Raw genomic sequence first — 22,563 nt, 5'->3', positions numbered from 1 at the left:
TCACATTGCAGTGATGTCACATTGGATTACACAAGATTCCTCACCTGTCTCATAATTCTATTTTTTCTTTAAAGGATGACAAGCTACCTGGTTGGCAGTGACTTGTGGCAGGGCCTTCTCAGTGGTAGTTCCCTGGTTTTTTGTGAAATGCCCTCGCTAGTATAGAGCATCAGTCTTCCTCATTATTAACATTTAGAAGAAATTGGGGGGGGGAATCCTGTTTACCCAGGCATTGGATGACAGAAACACCTGAAATTATAAGTTTTGAGAGCAGCTTTTTATTATTTATTTATTTATTTATTTTTATTTATTAGATTTATTAGTCGCTTGATACCCGAAGAACCCCAAGTGACTTACACAATGTTAGAACAAAACAAATAAAAGACATTATAAAAACATAACAATAAACAACAACAAAACAATAACGATATCACCACCACCCCACAGCCACAGGAAGGTTTGGCAGCATATTAAGAACAAAACAATCTATCAAATGCCTGGGAGAAAAGGTACGTCTTTACCTGGTGCTGATGTCAATGACGGCACTAGGCAGACCTCACCGGGGAGCATATTCCACAGATGGGGAGCCACAACTAAAAAGGCTCTAATTGCTTTTAGGAGTTCTTAATTGTCTGCAGAAGGCTGTTTTTAAAGAAGATTTAATTGTGTTTTTAGATCCCACCTGGGCTGCTTTGGAGGAAGAGTGGGATATACATTTAATAATTGATGATGATGATGATGCCTTATACCAGGTCAGACTGTATGTCCTTCTAGCTCAGTATCGTCTGCCCTGACTGGCAGCAACCTTCACAAACTGCAGTTACAGGAATTATTTGAGAGAAGAAGCTGTCGCAGTTAAACTGGTTTAAAGCTGATCTGTGTGTCATGTTGAAGTAGCATTTAGGTTGTGAGCACACTAGTCACCTACAGTAAACCATTTCCATTGGCCACACCTGGGGGGCAGCGGGTTGACCTGCCAATCAGTTGCAAAATCTGTTTGAAAATGAATTTTAAAAAATGAACTGGAACCACATTTTACAGTAAAAAAGGGGTGAGTTATGACTAGCGTCATGTGCCCTTCAGAAAAGAGAGGTGGAGACGTACTGGAATCAGCAGAACAGTAAGCATGTCTCTACCCTTAGTCTTTGTAACGTCTAAACTGCAAGATAAAAGTGGTGTAGTGGTGACTGTAGTTATTGCACCACGACTGTTAATTTACAGTATGGCATAGGTGTTAAGAAAGAGTGCTAGAGGTGAAGTAATAGACAGGATCCCTTGCAATGCAGGGCTCTAGAGGAACACACCATGGATCACAACTGCTGTGTTATAAGGTTTCCCGAGCAACTACTAAGATTCCTAAGGGCAGAGCTGACAAGTGTGTTCCCCCTCCATCTGCATTTAGTAGAGATGGGGGAGAAATTTGATTTAGTTGACATATAAAGCTGCATCTATCAAATTTGCACTTTCCAAAACAATCTGAGAATCAAAACACAGCCATCCTTCGAAATTGGCACTTAACTGAATTTTGCAATGCAGTTCTTCAACTAAGCAGTGTTTACAAAAATGCATATACTGGGGAGAAATATGCATGAAAATGAATATAGAAGTGAAAATAACATACAAGAATGCAATAAATTTGGTGAACTTGCTTGCAAAAATGTGTACATTAGTCACAACTACATACAAAAGTGTGTTCATTTGGAGACATTTGTGCTAAAATGCTGAAGAATTTTCATGATGTAAAAAAAACCTCAAGATTGCTGCAGGAATGTGGAGAGCTGATTTTAAGATTGGAAAAATGAGAGACAGAGAGGACTGAGATGGACAGAGCCTTCCACCCCTAGAGTTTAGTGGCAAATATTGGAAAGAATTAGTTGGTTGGCTGTAAAATTAACTAGTCCAAGAGGTATTTAGTAAAACTTTGGTGCACCAAATCTGACAGTTGCTAAATAAACTTTTTTCTCCCTCTCTCCCTCCCACTACCCCTTGTTTGCCCCAATTGCCAAGCCTGTGCGTGAGCCCTGAAATGACAAAGCACCCTTTAGTTAATTGCGCGACGGATCGCCCAGAGTTAAAAGTTCTGATTTATATGACTGTAGCTCTAACTGCTCAATAACCCGGGCCTGTAATCTACTTTCATTTCAAACAGAACGGTGATTTATGGGGCGGCATGCCGTTTTAGCTCAGAAATGAGGTGTTCAACATATGCTCTGTTGACATAAATTTGGGATTTATTGCTCCTGTCAAAACTGCCTGTTGGACAAAGGTGCGTATTAAAGCAATAAATGACCAGGAATAGTTTTCTGTCAAATTTCCTAACCATTGTATTCAGTCTATTTGAGGAGTTGGAGCAGAATTATACACATACTTAAAAATAATAATCAAGTGTTCTAAAATCTATACACCTTCTGGTTTCATCAACCCTGTCTAGAGGTACAGGATCTTTGTGCAACGTTCCAGGCCTCTCTGAATGCCGACTAAGAGTTTTATGCTCCCTCTCTCCCCCTCCCCTCTTCTGAGCAAGGCACCCTTTTCTTCCTCATTAAATAAGAAAAGGGGAGCAAGAACGGGGGAGGGGTTGGAGTGGGAGCTCGTTAAATAAATATGCCATAAAAGGTGTTTTTTATGCACAGGGGTGTTTTTTAAGCAGGAGAGTTAGACCATGCGGCTGCAAACAAGTACAGTTTCTTTTACAGTGGGATAAAAGTCGTCACCAATTTTATTTATTTATAAAAAATAAAAGTAATCCAATTTTTACAAGCTACTTTTCAACCCTAACAAGGCCCCCACAAGGCAGGGCTAGGAGGAGAAATTTGTTTCAGTTGTCATTGAAGGTGAATCTACCTAATTTGCACTTTCCATAACAATATGCAGCCACCCTTTGAAATTCACACTTCTCCAAATTTTGCAGTCCAGTTCTCCAACCAACTGACATTTACAAAAATGCAGATACTAGGGGAAACTGTGCATTAAAATGCATATATTAGTGAAAATAACAAAGATTCATTAGAGAAAATGTAAATCTTAGGGAATACGTGCTTTGCAAGCGTGTATATTGAGTGAAATTGCATACAAAAATGTCTGTATTTGGAGAAATTCACCTTCAGTGCTCATGAAGTTTCACAAGGACTTTAATAATAATCACAAACTGATGTGGAAATGTGAAGACTTGAACTTAGGACTTGACAAATGAGTAACCAACAGAAAGCAAAATGGATAGTTCTGCCCACCCCTAGCAGAAACAACACAATAAAAGCAAATATTCTGCATGCTGAGATGGTCTGCATCTCTGTTTGGCATTTTGTGTGTTGGGTTGGAGGGTTGGAGGGTCAGTAAAATGGGGCGGCATAGCGGCGTCACTAGCGGGAGTGCAGGGGGGTGCGGACCTCCGGTGCGCGCCCTCCCAGGGGCATGGATGGGGTGGCTGGGCTTGTGTGCACGCATGCGTGCACGCACACTCGAGGACAGCCACCCCGTCCATGCCCCTGGGAGGGCGTGCACTGGAGGGGCACCCAGCCGGAGAAGGCCTGGGAATGCCGGCGCGCCTCGCTCGCCCCACCGACGCTGCTCCTGGTCTCGCCCGCCCGCCCTCCTCCGAAGAGTTGGAGCAGCCTTGCTGGGCAACGGCGCGGGGCAGGGCGGCTCTGGGTGTCACCCCCCTTATGGTGACACCCGGGTGCGGGCCGCACCCTCCGCACCCTGGTAGTGAGGCCCCTGGGGCGGCAGAATGGCCATTTTTCATTGGACAAAGTGACATATCCAAGGTTGTATCCAATGTGGTACTAATTTAAAGTAATTTAGGTGTGCACTTGTTCCACTGGCAAAATGTTTTGCACCAGTGGAACATTGTTGTGCAAGATAAATAAATAATAAAATGCAGAGTTCCCTGGGAAGTAGGATTGACCATTGAACCAATCAGGGAATTGTAGCTCTCTGAGGGGAATAGTGGTCTCCTCACTCTCAGCACTCTTAACAAACTAGACTTCCCAGGATTCTTGGGGGGAATAATAGTGTTTAAAGTGGAATAATAGTGGAATAAATTAATGGTGTGAATGTGGCCACAGACATTGCATGAAACTGAAAAATAAGGATTAATCTGTAGCTGTTGTGCCTGTTGAGGTTTTGCCATAACCTCCATGCTGCAGCAGTTGTCAGCCCCTGTTGGGTTTTTTACACAGGAACACAGGAAGCAGCCTTATATCGAGACAGACCATTTGTCCATCTAGCCTACACTGAGTGGCAGCAACTCTCCACTGTTTAAGATAGAGGACATTCATAGCCCTACCTGGAGATGCTGCCAAGGACTGAACTTGGGAACTTCCTCATCCAACGCATTTGCTCCACCACTGGCTTATGGAGGTGACCTTTGGGTATAATGCTAGAACTCAGGGTCGCTCAATGAAATGGAGTGCTGGTGGATTCAGGAATGGACAATTCTCCATATTAGCAAAATTGTTTGCAAAAAGTAGGCATATTAGGCAAAATTGCATGCTACAATGTCTTTTAAGAGAACTGCACACTAAAATGCTGACAAATTTTCCTGTGGATTTAAAAAAAAAAAGGTTTGCAAACTGATGTGGAATTATCTGCCAAACAGAAAAGTGGAAAAATGAGGAACTGAGAGAGACCAAAAGTGAAGTTTTCATCCATCCCTAAAGAAGTCAATGGAAATTGAACTCCCCCATCTACCTGTGAAGACCATTGTGCTGAAGTCAAACAAGGGGTGGGTGGGGGGCTGTTGGCTTCCAGCTCTGCCTGTTAGCTTCCTGGAGGCATCTGGCTGGTCACTGTGGAAAGCAGGAAGCTGGTCTGTAGGTCTGATCCAGCTAGGCTTTTCTTATTTCCAGTGTCTTTCTGACCTGGGATAACAACTTTACATGCCAGTGGCACCACCCGTTCTTGCTGGGCCAGCAAGGAACAGCGATTGGTCTGGCTTAGCTGGAACAAAGACCGCAGTGAAAGGTGGCCATGTGTGTGAGCCTTTCTCCTCTCTTGCCCCCCACTGTTCCTGTGTGCGGGTGCGTTGACAAATGCCTGCGCACACCCATTGTACACACACAAACATAAAGTTCTCCCGAATGGTGCCGAATCACTTGCCACCAATCCCCTTGCTCTTTCACACAAAGCACCCCGTTGGGAAAACTCATAATTTTTACACCACACGGTCCTGACTGGTCAGTGCTGGAATTACTGTCTCTTTGAAGTGCTTTTTTGCAGGAGATTTTACAGGCCTTTTTAATTACGTACAGCTTGCGAGAGGCCCCCTGCTTTCCAGTCCAGCTTTTGATTGTTTGTTCTTTCCAGTGGCCTGTTCAGAAGGCAGGACTGCGGCAATTCTCTCTCCTCCCCTCCTCCGCACTCTGCTCTGGCCTTCCCCAGTAGTTTAAAAGACACCGTCAATCCTGCTTCATGCTTCCTGTTTAGAGAGAACATCTTTCCGGAGCAGGTCAACTTTGCAAGATCTACAGCCTGGCCTCCTGGCACCATCTGTTGCTGGAACCATGATCTCATAAATGTTCCTAGTGAAGGAGTAAAATTCATCCAATTTCTAGTAGCTGATTCCCAAAACTTTAAGAGAGAGCATCAAATGTGTTTGGTATTGGCTCCACGTGGGAGCTTGGGAAAAGGCCAACATTTGTAGGTGCCATTGTCTGATTTTTAGGTGCTCAAAAGACTAGCCACTGGGAGTTATCCTAGTCTGGATTACCTGTTGTGCTGGCAAACCAGGCATTTTATCTTGCCAGTCGGGCTCAATGGTCTCAGGTAGAAGATGTTCCTATCTGTAATAAGAGGTGGAAGGGATTGAACTTGGAGCCTCCTGCATGCAATTGACACCTGGAAAAAAGAACACCTCACTGACTTGATCACAAATGTAGGCGTTGCCCTCCTGTGCACAATCTACTTCAGGTGGAACCAGCACTATATGAAGGTAATCTTTAAGCTGGAATCTCAATTGATTGGTTGGTTGGTTGGTTGAATGATTGATTGATTGATATCCTGCCCCTCCTCCCAGAAGGAGCCCAGGGCGGCAAGCATCAACGCTAAAGACATCTTTAAAACATCTTAAAAACAAAAAATCTTTAAAAACATATTTTAAAATAAATCTTTAAAACTTTTTTTTAAAAAAAACCCTAAAAACAATTCCAACGCAGACAGGGATAAGATCTCTACTTAAAAGGCTTATTGAAAGAAGAAGCCTTATTGAATTCAGTAGGAACGAAAAAGATAACAGAGATGGCGCCTGTCTAATATTTAAGGGGAAGGAATTCCAAAGGGTAGGTGTCACAACACTAAAGGTTCACGTCCTATGCTATGTGGAATGGACCTTCTGATAAGATTTTATCTGCAGGAGGCCGTCACTTGAAGAGCGTAGTGATCTGCTGGGTATATAAGGGGTAAAATGATCTTCCAGGTACCTGGTCCCAAGCTGTATAGGGCTTTGTACACCAAGGCTAGAACCTTGAACTTGGCCTGGTAGCTAATGGGCAGCCAGTGCAATTCTTTCAGCAATGGGGTAACATGTTGGTGATACCTTGCCCCAGTGACCATTTGTGCCACTGTATTTTATTATTTATTTATTATTTATTATTTATTTTATTTTATTACATTTCTAGACCGCCCTATAGCAGAAAGCTCTCAGGGCGGTGTACAACAAATAAAATCACAATTAAAATATGAGCAAGTGTGAAAAATATAACATGATAAAAATCCGAAATAGAATTGCCATGAGTTTATAAATTAAAATCCATATTAGGTTTAAAATTAAATTTAAAATGTTTAAAAAGCCTGGGCGAAAAGGTAGGTTTTTACCTGGCGCCGAAAAGATAACAAAGAAGGCGCCAGGCGTATCTCGTCTGGGAGGGCATTCCATAGTTCGGGGGCCACCACCGAGAAGGCCCTAGATCTAGTTGTTGATCTCCGGGCCTCTTTATGAGTTGGGACCCGGAGAAGGGCCTTCGATGTCGAGCGTAGTGAACGGGTAGGTACATAGCGAGAGAGGCGTTCCACCAGGTATTGCGGTCCGATGCCGTTTAGGGCTTTATAGGTAAGAACCAACACTTTGAATCTGGCCCGGAAACATATCGGTAGCCAGTGCAGCTGCGCCAGGACAGGTGTTATATGGTCAAATTTCTTTGTCCCAGTGAGAACTCTGGCCGCAGCATTTTGCACTAGCTGAAGTTTCCGAACCGTCTTCACAGGTAGCCCCACGTAGAGTGCATTACAGTAGTCCAATCTAGAGGTTACCATAGCATGGATAACTGAGGCGAGATTCTCCCTGTCCAGATAGGGTCGTAGTTGGGCTACCAGCCGAAGCTGGTAGAATGCATTCCGTGCCACCGAGGCTACCTGAGCCTCAAGTGACAGGAGCGGATCTAATAATTTTGCATGCCTGGAGGTTACCAGTCCGTGGACAACAGTGGTCAAGCTATCCCAGTCCAGAAATGGCAGGAGCTATCTTACCCGCTGAAACTGGTAAAAGGCACTCCTAGCCACTGAGGTCACCTGGGCCTCCAGGAACAAAGATGGATCCAGGAACACCCCCAGACTACAGACCTGCTCTTTCAGAGGGAGTACAACTCCACCCAAAGCAGGCAATTGTCAATTATCTGAACTCAGGAACTATCAACCCACAGCGCCTCCATCTTGCTAGGATTCAGACTCAGTTTATTGGCCCTCATCCAGCCTACCACTGAGTCCAGGCAGCAGTCCAGGGCTTGCATAGCCTCTCCGGATTCAGATGTTACAGAGAAATAGAGCTGGGCATCATCAGCGTACTGCCGACACCTTGCCCCAAATCTCCTGATGACTGTTCCCAATATCATATTGATGTTAAACAGCATGGGGGACAAGATGGTATCCTGTGGCACCCCACAGCACAACTGCCAGGGGGCCAAAAGACAGTCACCCGATGCTATTCTCTGAACCCAACCCTGGATATAGGATCAGAACCACTGTAAAACAGTGCCTCCAATACCCATCTCACCAAGTCGGCTCAGAAGGATACCATGGTAAATGGTATCAAAAGCCGTGGAGAGATCAAGTAAGAATAACAGGGTTGCATTCCCCCAGTCCTTCTCCTGATAAAGGTCATCCATCAGAGTGACCAAGGCTGATTCAGTCCCATAGCCAGGCCTGAACCCAGACTGGAATGGGTCAAGATAATCTGTTTCATCCAGGAACCCTCTCAATCACCTTCCCTAAAAAGGGGGTATTTTCATTTGAGTGGTAGTTGTCACAAAGGGTCCAGATGGGACTTTTTCAGGAGCAGTTGCATCACCACCTCTTTCAGGGTGTCTGGGACCACTCCCTTCTGTAAAGACACATTGACCTTTATTACACCTTTGCTTACTAGACATACCTGTTTGGGTTTTTTATATATAAATACGTATTTCTGGCACTCCTTTGAAAATGGGATTTGTGCAACCTATGGCAATCTGTTGTTTTGTTTAGGAAACAGTTCTGATTACTTAAACATCAGTGGAAAAAGATACTAGTTTGTGTGTGTTCAGAACCTATCCTGGATTTGCTAACACTCATAAAGGTCAGAATTCCATCCATGTGAAAGCAATCTGGTGAAGACCCTTCCAACCTTTAAGGCATGATGGTCTGTCTGATTAATGAGTCAGATGCTTGACCAGTCTATCTCAGTGCTTACTATTCTGATTGATACAAGATCTCCATCTTCTCAGGCGGAGAACTGGTTTAGTCCTGCTTCCTGAGATTCTATTATTTAGAGATGCTCAGAATTGATCCTGGGACCTTCTTCGTTCCACCCACATGCTGCTAAGTGCAGTCTTTTTACTTTGAAAGAAATCAGTGCAAGACTTTTTTTTTATGTGAAGTATGGACTTCCCTTAAAAACAAAATTATCAAATCCGCACTTTCCAAAACAATATGAGAATTAAAACACAGCCATCCTTCGAAATTTGCATATAACCGAATTTTGTGATGCCGTTCTCCAACCAAAAAATGCTTACAAAAATTCATATATAAGTGGAAATTATGCACAGAAATCAACATATTAATGAACATAACATGCAAAAATGCATTATATAAGCAGGAATTACTTGCCAAAATGTGTATGCTGGTCAAAATGCCATTAAAAATGTGTTTATTAGGAGAAATTCTCACTAAAACGCTGAAGAATTTTCATGAGGATTTTTTTTAAAAAAATGCAAATTGCTGCAGAAATGTGGAGAACTGAATTTCAGATTAGAAAAATGGGAAGCTGAGAGAACTCAACTGACAGATTCTTCCATCCCTAGGACCAGCCCGTGACTGTCGCTTGTGTTCTCCTGAGGCCAAAGGAGAGTGTCCAGAGTGTGGCTTCCTCTCATCCTTCTAGATCACTTTTCTGGGTTTCATTTGCTTCCAGGGGATATTTATTTATTTATGTAGGAAGCATGTGAGATTTGTGATTTATGATGTCAGTCAGATATTGAATATGAAAGTGCAGCTCATCTTTCTGGGCTCTGCCATTTTGGGAGCATATAACTGAGAATCAATATCTGCATATTGAATGTGTTTTGTTATTTTTTCCTTTCCTTCTTGAAAGCGTAACTTTAGTGAAAACAGCTGACTTGTCTATTGATCTTTCTGTTTCAGATCTTAACAGCACAAATGGCTATAATACCTTGCTTACATCTGCTAGGATTCTTTTTTTTTTCTTGCAACATTGCCTTAATCCAGTGAGCATAAATAGAACATTTCAGTCATATTTTGCTTCCAGGAGCCCGGGAGATAAAGTGCTTTTAAGACCTTGCTGAAAGAGACTGTATAAGATTGGCTATGATAACATCATCCTATAAGCAGGTGCCAAATGGAAAACTTTTGTTCCTGCTGAAATTTGTTGATAGAGATATTTCAAATAAATGACTTGCCGAAAGCCAAAGCGTTGTGTTTTTTTTTTTAGAAAAAAACAATCGGTCTGTTATGTAACGGATGGAAGTGTTGGGGCATGGAGTTTGATTGCCATGTAGATCTCTAGGTGAGCTGTTGGGTGTAGTAAGATTAATGTGTTCCTTTGTCATTTCTGACACCCTGTTCAAATGCCTCATTTGGGGCACTGGGAGGGAGCAGCGAAGGGAAGGGGAGAAGAGAGGAGGGGTCTTATCTCCAAAAGCTGTGCCGGGCGGATTATGGTTCGCTTCAAACACTTGTGTATCCTTCAGCAGCAGTATGGAAGGGTGGTCTTCAGAACAGCACATTCAGCCCCCTGGAGCTTGGAGCTCGGAGCTCAAATGTAACCTCTGGAGGGTGGGGATGATTGTGGGTCTTCTACAAAACTATTACTTGGACCTAGTACTGAGCCAGAATTGGATAGAGGGATGCAAAAAGTGAGTGATTTATTTATTTATTTAAAATATTTCTATCCCACCCTTCTATCCCACAATGGGGCACTCAGGGCAGCTTACAATAAAATCACACACACACATTACAATTATAGAGAATAAAAACACAAGACAAAATAGTAAGTTAAAATACATAAAATACAATAAAATACAATAAGCATATATATACAAACAAACTGAGAAACATACATGTACAGGCGGGCCCCGCTTATACGGCAGGTTCCGTTCCGGACTGCCACCGTAATGCAGAAATCTCCGTAAAGTGGAACCCATTGACGATAATGGGGTGCGTCATGCGAAAATGACGTCAAAATGGCGCGTGACGGGAAAAAACGCCGTAAAAGCGGAACAAGCGCCTTAATGTGGGGACTTTCCCTAATTGAAAGCCGCTGCATTAGTGAATCTCTGTAAAGCAAAGCACTGTAAAGCAGGGCCCTACTGTACATGTATGAGTACAAATATGGGGAGATAATAGTAAAAACCACAAATAAAAATTTAAAAAGAGAAAATTAAATATAAAAAATCAGACTCACCCGTCAGACCCTCCCAAAGGCTCTCTGGAACAGGATGGTTTTTACAAGTTTCTGGAAAACCATCAGGGAGGGAGAGGAACGGACTTCTTGAGGCAGTGAATTCCGAAGCCTGGGAGCCACAACTGAAAAGGCTCTCTCACGCATGCCTGTCAGTCTGACATCTTTAATTCCAGGCCTGCAGCGGAGACCAGAGGCAGATGATCTTAAATCCAGGGCAGGAGCATATGGATGCAAGGGGTCCCTCAGATACTCTGGTCCAAGGCTGTTTAGGGTTTAAAGGTCAAAACCAGCACTTTGAATTGGGCCCAGAAACAAATTAGGAGCCAGTGGAGTCGGTAAAGCACGGGAGTAATATGATCCCTGCACCATGCTCCAGTTAACATTCTGGCTGCAGCATTTTGAACCAACTGTAGTTTTGAACTGTTTTCAAAGGCAACCCTACGTAGAGTTCATTACAGCAGTCAACCCTTGATGTCACCAAGTCATGTGTCACTGTAGCCAAGTCAACTGCTTCCAGGAACGGGTGCAGCTGGTAGACCAGTTTGAGTTGGCCAAAAGCACTCCTAGCCACCGCAGCCACCTGAGGTTCAAGCAGCAGGGCAGGATCAAAGAGAACTCCCAAACTGCAGACCTGCTCCTTCAAGGGGAGTGCAACCCCATCCAGAATAGGTTGCAACCCTATCCCTGGCACAGTTTTCTCCTTGGCCGGCAACACTTCTGTCTTATCTGGATTAAGTTTCAGTTTGTTAACCCACATGCAGCCTTTCACAGCCTCCAGGCACCTGTTTAGGATGAGTACTCCTTCCTTGCAGTCAGAAGGAAAGGAGAGATAGAGTTGAGTGTCATCAGGATGACATTGGTACTCCAAATCTCCAGGTGACCTCTCCCAGCAGTTTCATATAGATGCTGAAAAGCATGGGAGATATAATGGAACCCTGCAGGACCCTGTAAGCCAAAGGCCAGGAGGATGCGCAATAGTCTCCTGTCACTGCTTTCTGGGTCCTGTCCATCAGATAGGATTGGAACCACTGCAAAACAGTGCCTCCCAAACCCATTCCAGCTAGATGGCCCAGAAGGATACCATACAAGCAAGGTCAGTGCACTCATCCAGGACAATGTCGTGAACTAATGTGATTTTATTAGACCTTGCATTCATCAGCAGAACAATAAGGTCCAGGGAGTTCCCAGCATAACTTCCCATGTCACCAGTGGTTTAAAATGGGGCAAGGGGTTTTAGAACCCCTCTGTTAAGTTCAGTGGTGGCACTCTTATGGCCACCTGTGGCAGCATTGGCACTAGAGGTCTTCCTTGCAGCTGGAGGTCTCTGTCCCCCGTCCCTGGAAGTTCCTTTGGAATGACACTACATCACAACATAGCTTCATTCCAGGGCACATTAGGTGGAGGAAATCCTGGCCAAAAGCATCTGGAAGATCCCTGGTGCCACCATTGCCATCGGTTTCCTTCAAGCATGAGTTGAAAGACAAGAATTAAATGAACAACCACCATTGCCACCCAAGGTCTGGGAGGGCCCAAAAGGTTTCCTATAATCTTCAGGAGGCACTCAGAATAATAGTCAGCGTTGTCCCACAGTTTTGCCTCCTGACAATGACGGAGCAAATTTTGGGAGAGTGTGCGGGCATTTTAGCTCAGGGCTACTTAAACATGAGCATTTTAATACTTAACTTGCCCACATTGGCAGTGGATGGCTAATATGGGGGCTTAAACCCATTTGCATGTGTATTTGCAGAAGGCTGATAAATCCATTTCAGAATGTAAACCTTCTTGGTTTGAACTGGTGCGTGACAGTTAATCCTTCCAGTGCAGAGCGGTGGGCTCGGATTCGGCCTGTGCAAATGATTACATAATGCTCTATGTGGCCAAACAGCTAACAACTGGTTCAGTCTCCCTTTTGCCCTTGCATGTCACAAAACACAGCGGCCTTTAGATAGGGCTACTCTGCAGCAACATTTGCCATTTTCAGCTTGTGTCACCCTTTCCACTGTTAAAATGTGAGTGTGCGGAACTTGTGCAGGAGTGGGGAACCTGAGACTTCGGGGCCAGATGTTTTTCTCTAGGCCAGGGGTTCCCAAACTGGGGTCCGTGGACCATCAGTGGTCGGTGAGCTTCATTCAGGTGCTCTGCAGCATGTCTATGGAGTTGTGGTTGAAGACGACAGCACACCCACGGCACTACATATTCATCCAGGTTTTTAATTGTTGTTTCTTACTGCTTTGATTTCCTACATATTATTATTATTATTATTATTATTATTATTATTATTATTATTATTATTATTATTATTATTATTATTATTCGCCCATCTGGCTGGTTGTCCAGCCACTCTGGGCGACGTACAAGAAAAATACATAAACATTAAAACATTAAAATTTAAAACCCAACAGTAAAAACTTAACCCATCCCAAAGGCCTGCCTGAAAAACCAGGTCTTCGAAGTCTGGCGGAAGCTTATCATAGAGGGGGCATGGCGGAGGTCATTTGGGAGAGAATTCCACAGGGTGGGGGCCACTACTGAAAAGGCCCTCCCTCTGGTCCTCACCAGTCTAGCTGTTTTAACTGGTGGGATGGAGAGAAGGCCTTTTGAGGCTGATCTTGTTGAGCGGCATCCCTGCCGATGCTGGAGGCGCTCCTTCAGATAGACTGGGCTAAAACCGTGTAGGGTTTTAAAGGTCAAAACCAACACCTTGAATTGGGCTCGGTAAGCAACCGGTATTTTATTGTATCACAATTTGAATTCTTTGGAATTCAATATATACAACAAAATATAATGTAAAAGAAAGAAGCAATAGAACTACAATGAAAAAAGCATAGAGCATCTAGAGCGGTGCATTACAGGCACTACAATAGGCGGAAAAATCATTAAGTGGTCTGTCAAGACCCTCAGCAATTTTCAAGTGGTCTGCAAGAAAAAAAGGGTTGGGAGCCACTGCTCTAGGCCTCTCTGTCCAGCCCCTGCAACTCTCCATAGACTGCACCCCCTATCCAGGCCACACCCCTCACCTGCCGTGCTTTGCAGCATCCTCGAGCCCTTTGTGCCTGATCTGAAGGCAGCTGTGGCCCTGTGAGTCTGCTTGGGGAAGGGCTTTGATGAAAGGGCTACAGATTCTCCATATGCCCCGTAGCTTAGCAGAGGCTGAGTGGTTGCTACCTCCATGTGCCTTTGACACAAGGGTGTCTGTGTCTGTGTGCGGATGAATTTCAGCAATGAGAATTTAGGAATTATAAAGTTGGATATATATTTTCCCCGCCCACTCCTTGAGACGATTTCAGCTGTTGTCCCATCTTGGTGTATACTTGGATCATTTAAATATCATTTGGAGAAGGAGCAAAAAGCACAAGGTAGGAAAAAGACAATGACATGTTCTCCAACACATGCAACGTATTGGACTTCTTTATATGTAGATTTCCAAAATGCATTGGACAATAAATCATACTCGTTTTGTTCCATGCGTTTTGCCTGCTTTTCCTAGTTTTTTGAGGGTCCCTCATTTTTTGGTTACAAACTTTTTGTTTGTACTTAAATGTCATTTGGACCTGACAAATGGCTCTAGGACTCTTGAGTGAATGGCTGCTTTATAAAAGAGACAGAATACCCTCCCTACCAGAAATGCCGTGGATGGGTTGTCTTTCATCAATTGTCTTGGGAAGTGTCTGGATTCACAGCCTGGGGTTAGGAGTAGAGGTGGATGCAGGAAAATAAATCTCCCAGGGTGTTGATTTAGAACCTTTTCATCTTCATTCCCCCCTTTCCAATAATTCAGTTGGCATTTCTGCCCTCCCTGAGCTCATATATTGCAGTTTCTCATTTCCACAATGCTTTATAAATGTAAAAAAGCATTTTATGACTCCTTCTCTTAGCTTACCCGCCATCCTGAAAGGTGGGCTATCAGTAGTTGGGAAATATGTTTAAAATTGCAGCATCAACCTGCCAATTGTTATCCCATTCTGGTCCTAAGAAGCACCCATTTTACATATGCAGGACTGAGGCCAGGATGAGCAAGGCTACAACAAATTGAGTGTGTCACCGAGCAGGCACAAACCCAACTATCACAGGGCCCATCCATACCTAACCACAAAATCCACGTTTTCCATATTTGGTTGGTGGCCTCAAGATCCATACATGTCCTGTTTGTGGTAGGATTATTGTGAAAACCTGATTATGAAGCATCCATACATGTGGGCTTCTTTGTGTGTAAATTACTTTAAGATTGGCCACTCCCCTAAGTCCACCCTTTTCAGTGATTGGTCCGTAATGGTCATGTGCTTTTCACACACTTTTTCGGAAGAGAAGAGCACAGAAACGTATAAATTCCCACCCATGTGCAGGTTTGTGGATGTGCTATTGGGTGGGAAGGAGACAAGGGACTTGGCATAATGACAAGGAACGCCCGTGGCCCACCTATTGCAGGAAAGTCCGCAGCATTGTATCCGAGTGCACGGATGTTAATGCGATTGATTATGGATACAAGAAAGCTGATCAGTTTTTGGTGGTATTTCTAATGCGGATTTGTGAATGCGAAAATCTCTACCAGCTAACAATGTCATATGAACGATGGTTGTAACATTGCAGATTATACAGTCAAATGGACAGCCCCACACATCACATTGCTGGTGCGATGTGTTTGGGCAAGCTTCTGTTTTTAAAACCTTCCTCGATTTGATACACAGTATCCTTCAGGTGAAGTCTTGAAGACTTTTTTTATGCTGACAGGCCTATGCAGTTATTTAATATTTTCTTGATAGCCAGTCATTTTAATGACTGTCCTGTACTGCTTTTATTTTTTTTTATTTTACTGTACACTGCCTTGATATTTTATGAGAGGGCGGTATATAATACTTTTCTAAATAAATAAAGAGATTAGTTAAAAAACGTAGCCCACAGTAGTGGAATTTGCCATCGCTGATTTCTGCAGCCTTGATCCCATGGAAAAGTAAGCCATTAAACCGTGCCTTGTTGTTGCATGCAAGCTGGTCCACTCTTTTGCTTGTTAACAAGATGATGATGTTGATGATTTACATTTATTCATTGCTCTTTGCAAAAAGATGTGTCAAAGTGACTTGCATTCCCTAGATAGGGAGCCGCCACTAAAAAAGCCAGTTTTCATGTTGCCACCTTGCACGTCTCCCTCGAAGGAGGCACGCAGAGATGGGCTGAGGCCTCATTTGCAGAGCAGAGGGTGATACTCAGGGATAACAAAGGTCCCTCATTCAACTCCGTCAGCTGAATTTGAAACCTTTCTATGATTCCTAGATTGGGAGATTCTGTCAGTAACAGTAGATTTTGTGAAATATTCCCAAGGCGTAAGTGCTGACATTTTAAAAATGAACTCTTTCCATACACTCAGAATCTCTGGCCATATCAAAAGGACTCAAGTGTTCTTTTTCATCTTTTTGCTTTCCCATAGGAAACTGCACAGTGGAATGAAGACATATGGGTGTGAATTGTGCGGGAAAAGGTTCCTTGACAGCCTGCGCCTCCGGATGCACTTATTGGCTCATTCCGGTAAGTTTGGGAAAGTTGAGGGCCCATCCACCATCCCAGTTAATGCCGTTTTAGCTTGATTGGGACTGGATGTTTTTATTAACATCTTGAGTTTGGGGCATCTAAGGAGATGGACACTTAACAACCAAAACAGATGTGATGCTAAACATGTGGATGCATTTAACTTGTCTCTTCCCCCATTTTAACACTAGTGACTGGGGTGAGGTGTGATATCGGGGAGACAAAGTAGAGGGAAATGTATATTTTAAAATGGCTTTCCAGTTTCACATAAGTCTTCATCTTGAACAATAGGGAAGAAAACAAATCACAGATATACACTGAGCAAAGTTTTTCAAAGCAACTGAGCTGAGCTGTTTGCTGACAATCAACCTTTTTTGCTGTTGTAACCTGGCTTTTCATACCTGTGAAATATTGTTCTAGTCTGCCTAATGAGGATACTTGTGGCAGTGGAAAGCTTGCATGCTCTGCAGCCAGCCTGTTAGGTCTCTTTTAAAAAGCCATCTTGTAAGAATAGAGCAGCTTTTCTTATTTTGCATATATTATGTTTGTCTAAAATTTGTTGTCTGGGCTTCCTGGGATGAAGACTGTGTGATGGGAAACGTGGATATGACAGGTGGCACTCTTTTGGTGCATCCAAAATGCTGCGCAGCCAGTATCTGAGGCTCGTCTAACATCCCTGTAAGCTACACCAATATCATCCCCATATTGCAAAGGGGACTCGAGGCTGAGAGAACAACGGCAAAGCCCACCTAAAAAGTTAATGGCCAACACAAGATTGAACCAGCAGCTTCCTAGTCCATAGTGTGGTCTTCTGACCACTAGGTTACAGTAGCTCTCCAGTTGGCTGCCAAATGTGGTGGCTATTGTACTAGGACAAAGGAGTGTTGGAGGCATGAATGTTCCACTCTCTGGCCACTAGAAGATGTGGTCTGTGGTTTTAAACTTGGTTGCTGAAAATTCAGAAGCCTTTGGGTTCGGAGAATTCTCCATGAACCAAAAACACACTTCCAAACATTGTCATTGGTGGTAGGAATACAGTTGGTTTAAACACGTAAACATTCAAACCATGAGCCGAATGTCAGACTTTGCCCTGCCTAGGAGTGCAAACTCTAATCTCTAATCTATTTCCCAGCTATTATACAAATGGGTTATACTTTTCTAGATGTGCAGAGGTCTTCAGAGCCAGGTCTTGTCATTCCGAAGGGTTGTCCTTAGCTCTGTAACGGCACAGATGCTTCCGTGCAGCCCTGAATGACAGATGTTGAATCCCACATGCCTGATTCCTGTTCTCTCCTTCCAACATGGACAGACGCGGCTCCTCCGCCATCCCATCCCTGACAGGGATGCAAAGATCTGTCAGTTTCAGTTCTCTCCATTTCTTATTTTTCCAGTCTCAATTCCAGTCTCAAATCCCCATTTCTGCAGCAATTTGCGATTTCCCCCCAAAATAATCAGCATTTTAATGTGAATTTCTCCTAATAAACACATTTGTGTAGGCAGCTTTAACTAATGTGCACATGTTTGCAAACAGTTTCTCATCACATAATGCATTTTTGCATGTTATTTTCGCCCATATAGTCATTTTTATGCACACTTGCTCCTAACATATGCATTTTTGTAAACATTGTTTGGTTGGCGAACCGCATTGCAGAATTCAAATCAGTGTGACTTTCGAAGGATGGCTGGGTTTGGGTTCACGTACTGTTTCAAAAAGTGCAAATTTGATACATTCATTTTGAACTGAATCAAATTTCGCCCATCCCTACGCCCTCCCATCTTCATCTCCACCCATGTATTCTGCATTTTTGTGCATGTGTCATGAAAACAGTATTCTCCACGTTTGAGCATCCACTGAAGTTTCGTTAGTAAAACTGTTGCAGAATTGGGTACTCGCTGCCTGTAATGAACGTCACTACTGGGTTCAGATTATGCAAGCCCTTTAATTAAATGGTTGTAGAGGGGCTGGAATGCTAAACTAGTGGGAAGACATGGCATCCTGCAAGTAAAATCAGCCCCAAACATTCTTGCAAGTGCAGCTCAGTGTGTGATCATCTTAGATACTCAATTCTCCAAGTTCCACTCCTTATCTAGCCTAAATGTCACTGCCCTCACCAGGACCTAAGGTTACCTCAAGCGTTGGAGAAGTCAAAAAACTATATTTGGGGGGGACTTTAAAGGGGGAAAGGACCCCAAAATACCCCAGTGAGGACTGACTGACTTTTTTGCCATGGGAAGACAGACTTCTGAAAACCAGGAGAAGGGGAGGGAGGAAAATGGAAGTCTGGCTGGGATCTTGAAGAGCAGCATTCCACTCTGCAACATTTTAGCCTCCTTTAGGTCTCTAACCCTTCACGCAATGAGAAGGAGCGGGCATGAGCCGAGTAGTTCACCAGACCAATTGCCAGCCCTGTCACGTTTACAGCAGATCCATTCCTTGACCCAGACCAAGATTTCAGAATGCTAAGCTCAGGCCACCCCACCCCAGGCAAAGGGAATTCTGGAAGGAAGAACATTCATCTGCATGTACTCGTACACAAGGAAGGAACTCTAAAAATAAAAGTGTGCCTCTGCTCAGTGGAGCCAGAACCCTGATTGCTCCTTCTAAGAGCCTCTGAAAACAACAGTCCCCATCACCTTCCATGGGTTGGAGGGACAGTCTCTGACGTGGGGAGCCTTCGCTACTCATGTTGGCTCTTCATGTTGGAACCTTGCAAGATCAAGGTCCTGAGTCATGCAGGAAGCTTAGGCATGAACAGGGCAGGTTCCCCATTGCAGACATTTGCCTCCAATTCACGGGAGGTGATGACAGTGAGGGGGGACCACGGAGCTTGAAGGATTGCTCTCCCTTGTGAGATCCTAATTGTGTAAGAAACTAGAGTTTAGATGCCCACAGTGGGACCCCACCTTCTCCCCCTGTCAGTTTTGGTTTCTCTCATTTTCTTATTTTTTCAGTCTCAAATTCATTTTTTTTAAAAAAATTCCTCATTAAAATTCATCAGCGTTTTAGTGTGAGTTTCTCCTGAAAAACACATTTTTGTATGCAGTCTTGACTAATGTAAACATTTTTACAAGCAATCTTCCCCTAATGTAACAGATTGCTGTTGATTATTTTCAGTAATACAGGCATTTTTATGCCCACTCTTCTGTAATATATTCATTTTTGTATGAATACCTCCAGCAGTCCAGAGAGAAAGGGAAACATGAGTGCTATTTGTTCCTTTCCTGGCTCACTTGCTTAAAAGGGACAGGTGAGCAGGTGATAGCAGCAAGGGATCAGCAGCAGCAGGGCCCCCTGTTACAATGTGGACCTTGACAAATGCCCAGTTATGCCAATCCCTGATGCTGGCCTTGGCCTGAAGACAGTTTTTCTGGTCTTCATTGTAAACACTGGGAAGAGTCAACAGTTGCAAGGTGTTCACCGAGATCTATCTATCTATCTATCTATCTATCTATCTATCTATCTATCTATCTATCTATCTATCTATCTATCTATCTATCTATCTATCTATCTATCTATCTATCTATCTATCTATCTATCTATCATTATCATCTCTCTATCTAACAAAAGTTATTTACCAATTACTAGAAAATAAGTCCTCTAAGTTTAAGACAGTCTAAAATATTCCTTTAAAAAAAGATATGGAAATGAAATGGGCTGCCTTCAAGTCGATTCCAACTTACGGCAACCCCATGAATAGGGTTTTCATGGTAAGCGGTATTCAAAGAGGGTTTACCATTGAGGCTGAGAGGCAATGACTAGCCCAAGGTCACCCAGTGAGCTTCAGGGCTGTGTGGGGATTCAAACCCTGGTCTCCCAGGTCGTAGTCCAACACTCTAACCCAGCCTTTCCCAACCAGTGTGCCACAACTCCCATCTTTCCTGACCATTGGCAATGCTGGCTGAGGCTGATGGGAGTTGTGGTCCAACAACATCTGGAGGCACACTGGTTGGGAAAGGCTGCTCTAACCAGTACAACACATTGGGTCTCATATTACAAATATGTCAGGAATTGAACGGTAGGACCTTCTGCAAGCAACTTGGGTGCTCTGCCAGTGAGCTGCAGCCACGCCTCATTGTTTAGGAAGTGCCTTAATGGTGGGCACTCTAGTGAAGCATGAAAGATGATGCCAGCCCAATTTTGACAGACCTTCAGAATTTTAGGATTATAGGAAGATATCCCCATACAAACGTTGTCTCTCCAGTGGTGCTTTTTATTTCCCCCCAGTGGAAATTTTGCTATAGATGTGGATGCAGATAGAGAAAGGGTGGGCTGAAAGCTCAGAAGAGAACTTTCTACCTGAATTTGGAGGGGGGCTATGCATAGTAAAAGGAGGGGGTGGAGTGGGCCAAACTCCATCCCCTTTTCCCATTTTTCCAGGTATGTGTGTGTTAATTTTGGAGAGCGACCAAACTTCACAGAATTCCCGAAGTGCCATCTCTGTTCCATGGGACTTTTCTTTTGAAATTGGGAGGGCATCAGCTGCCACAAAAAGTATGGAAGGCATTCCAGCTGTGTTGGGTGGGGTTAATTTGGGGCATTTCCATCTCCTGAAATTAATCCCCACCCAACACAGCTGAAAATAACCAAAATATACCCCCTTTTGTATCATGCGCATGGAGCCAGGATATGGTTTTTCAGCACCAGTGTTCATCTGTCTGCATGCCTACCTACCTATCTGGCACAATTCTCACATGCCTTTCATCACAAGTTCTCACAGTGGTGGACATACAAATTGTAATTCCCAAAATATGCCAAGCACTGAAACAAAGCATAAATCTGTTTACAAAAAAAACAGGGTAAAAATACAGTTCAAACCTTAAAACATCGGAACATTAAAATAAAAACTTCAGAGCAAGGCAGTTTACTTCCATGTATAAGCATTAGTATATTGCAAATGCCCAGTCAAATAACTGGGTCTTTACCTGCTGCCAAAACAGCAAAAATGTCAGAGGCAGATGTGTTCTGGGGAGGAAGAGGATTCCACAGGCAAGGTGCCACTGCAGAGAAGGCCCTTTCCTTCATCACCTTGAAATGTGCACCCGCTGGAGGTGGAATGTTAAGCAGGGCCTCCCCTGCTGATCTTGAGCCAGGAAGGGGGTGCTCCTTCAGATATTTGGGTCCCAAGTCATTTAGAGCTTTATAGGTCAGCACCAGCACCTTGAGTTCAGCCCCGAAAATTCTCTCTTTGGGTTCATGCAAACAGCTGGTAAATGAGTACAGGATGTTAGGAAACAAGAACGAGATGTACAGAATTCATGGTGTGTGTGCATAAATATTCCTTAATCATCTAAATCAAGAGCTTCAAAACTGGGAATGGCCAAACCTGCCAGCGATTCCCCTGTGATGCCTGTTCACGTTGTCTGAGGGCAGCCCGGTCTCAGGCCGCGTGTAGAGCGCGCTCTGCTGCCTCTCAGCTGTGTTTTCCCTTCTCCTCACCCCCCCTTCCTGGCGCATGCTGCCTCTGTTTGTTGTTGCCGTTTGGGCCCAGTGCCAGCAGCTGGCTGGCTGCCTGCCTGCTTTGCGGGTACAGTATGTACAGTGAGCGCTGAGCCAAGTTTGTCATCATGAAAGATTAATTTTTTTTCTTCCTGCCTGGGTGGGAGGGGGGAGGAGCTGCTGTGATGCTCGAAAACAGCCGCGTTAAATTCCAGTGCTGTTGTTTATGAAAGGCACCGGCTCAACCTTGGACCTTCTTATTCCAACTTCTCTGCCCCCTCCCTCTCTCCCCACGCACTAGATAAACTTACACTGATTTGACTGAATGAAGGCGTCCTCTTAATGCTGGAACAATAGATTTATTTATTTATTTGCCTGTTTCTTTCGCTCCCTTTTTTCAGCAGAGCTTGCAGAGAGATTCACGACTTATTTAATTAGAAATTTGCTCCCTAGGTAGACCAGCCAGCCCTCCCCCCATTTATTGCTCACACATTCCCTCCCCCTCCATGCTTAACATGTTTTGTGGTATTTGGATATGTAGCCCTAAAACCTTGGGCTTAATTGAAGATGGAGCGGTGTGTTTTTTAATTCACTTTGGATGCGTGTTAACTAATCAAGTGTTTACGAGCGATACCTGATGAAAAAGATTTTTTTTTAAAAAAAAGCAATTAACAAATGATAAACCCTCACATTAAATAACATGATTGATCAGGGGTTCTCC

At 43.8% G+C, this 22,563-nt stretch overlaps 1 protein-coding gene across 7 annotated transcripts in view; it reads left to right on the top strand.

Moving 5' to 3' along the window:
• The window catches only part of ZBTB16 (zinc finger and BTB domain containing 16), a 207,494-nt gene that overhangs the window by 74,715 nt on the left and 110,216 nt on the right, over positions 1–22,563 (top strand). For all 7 annotated transcript variants that reach the window (XM_061592324.1, XM_061592326.1, XM_061592327.1 and 4 more), the window contains exon 3: positions 16,308–16,405. In XM_061592324.1, coding sequence (XP_061448308.1) covers positions 16,308–16,405 — 98 coding nt within the window. The remainder of the gene's footprint in view (positions 1–16,307; positions 16,406–22,563) is intronic.

This window comes from Rhineura floridana, chromosome 12 (assembly GCF_030035675.1).
Source record: "Rhineura floridana isolate rRhiFlo1 chromosome 12, rRhiFlo1.hap2, whole genome shotgun sequence".
NCBI classification, from domain to species: Eukaryota; Metazoa; Chordata; class Lepidosauria; order Squamata; family Rhineuridae; genus Rhineura; species Rhineura floridana.
This window is presented reverse-complemented; position numbering and strand designations above follow the sequence as displayed.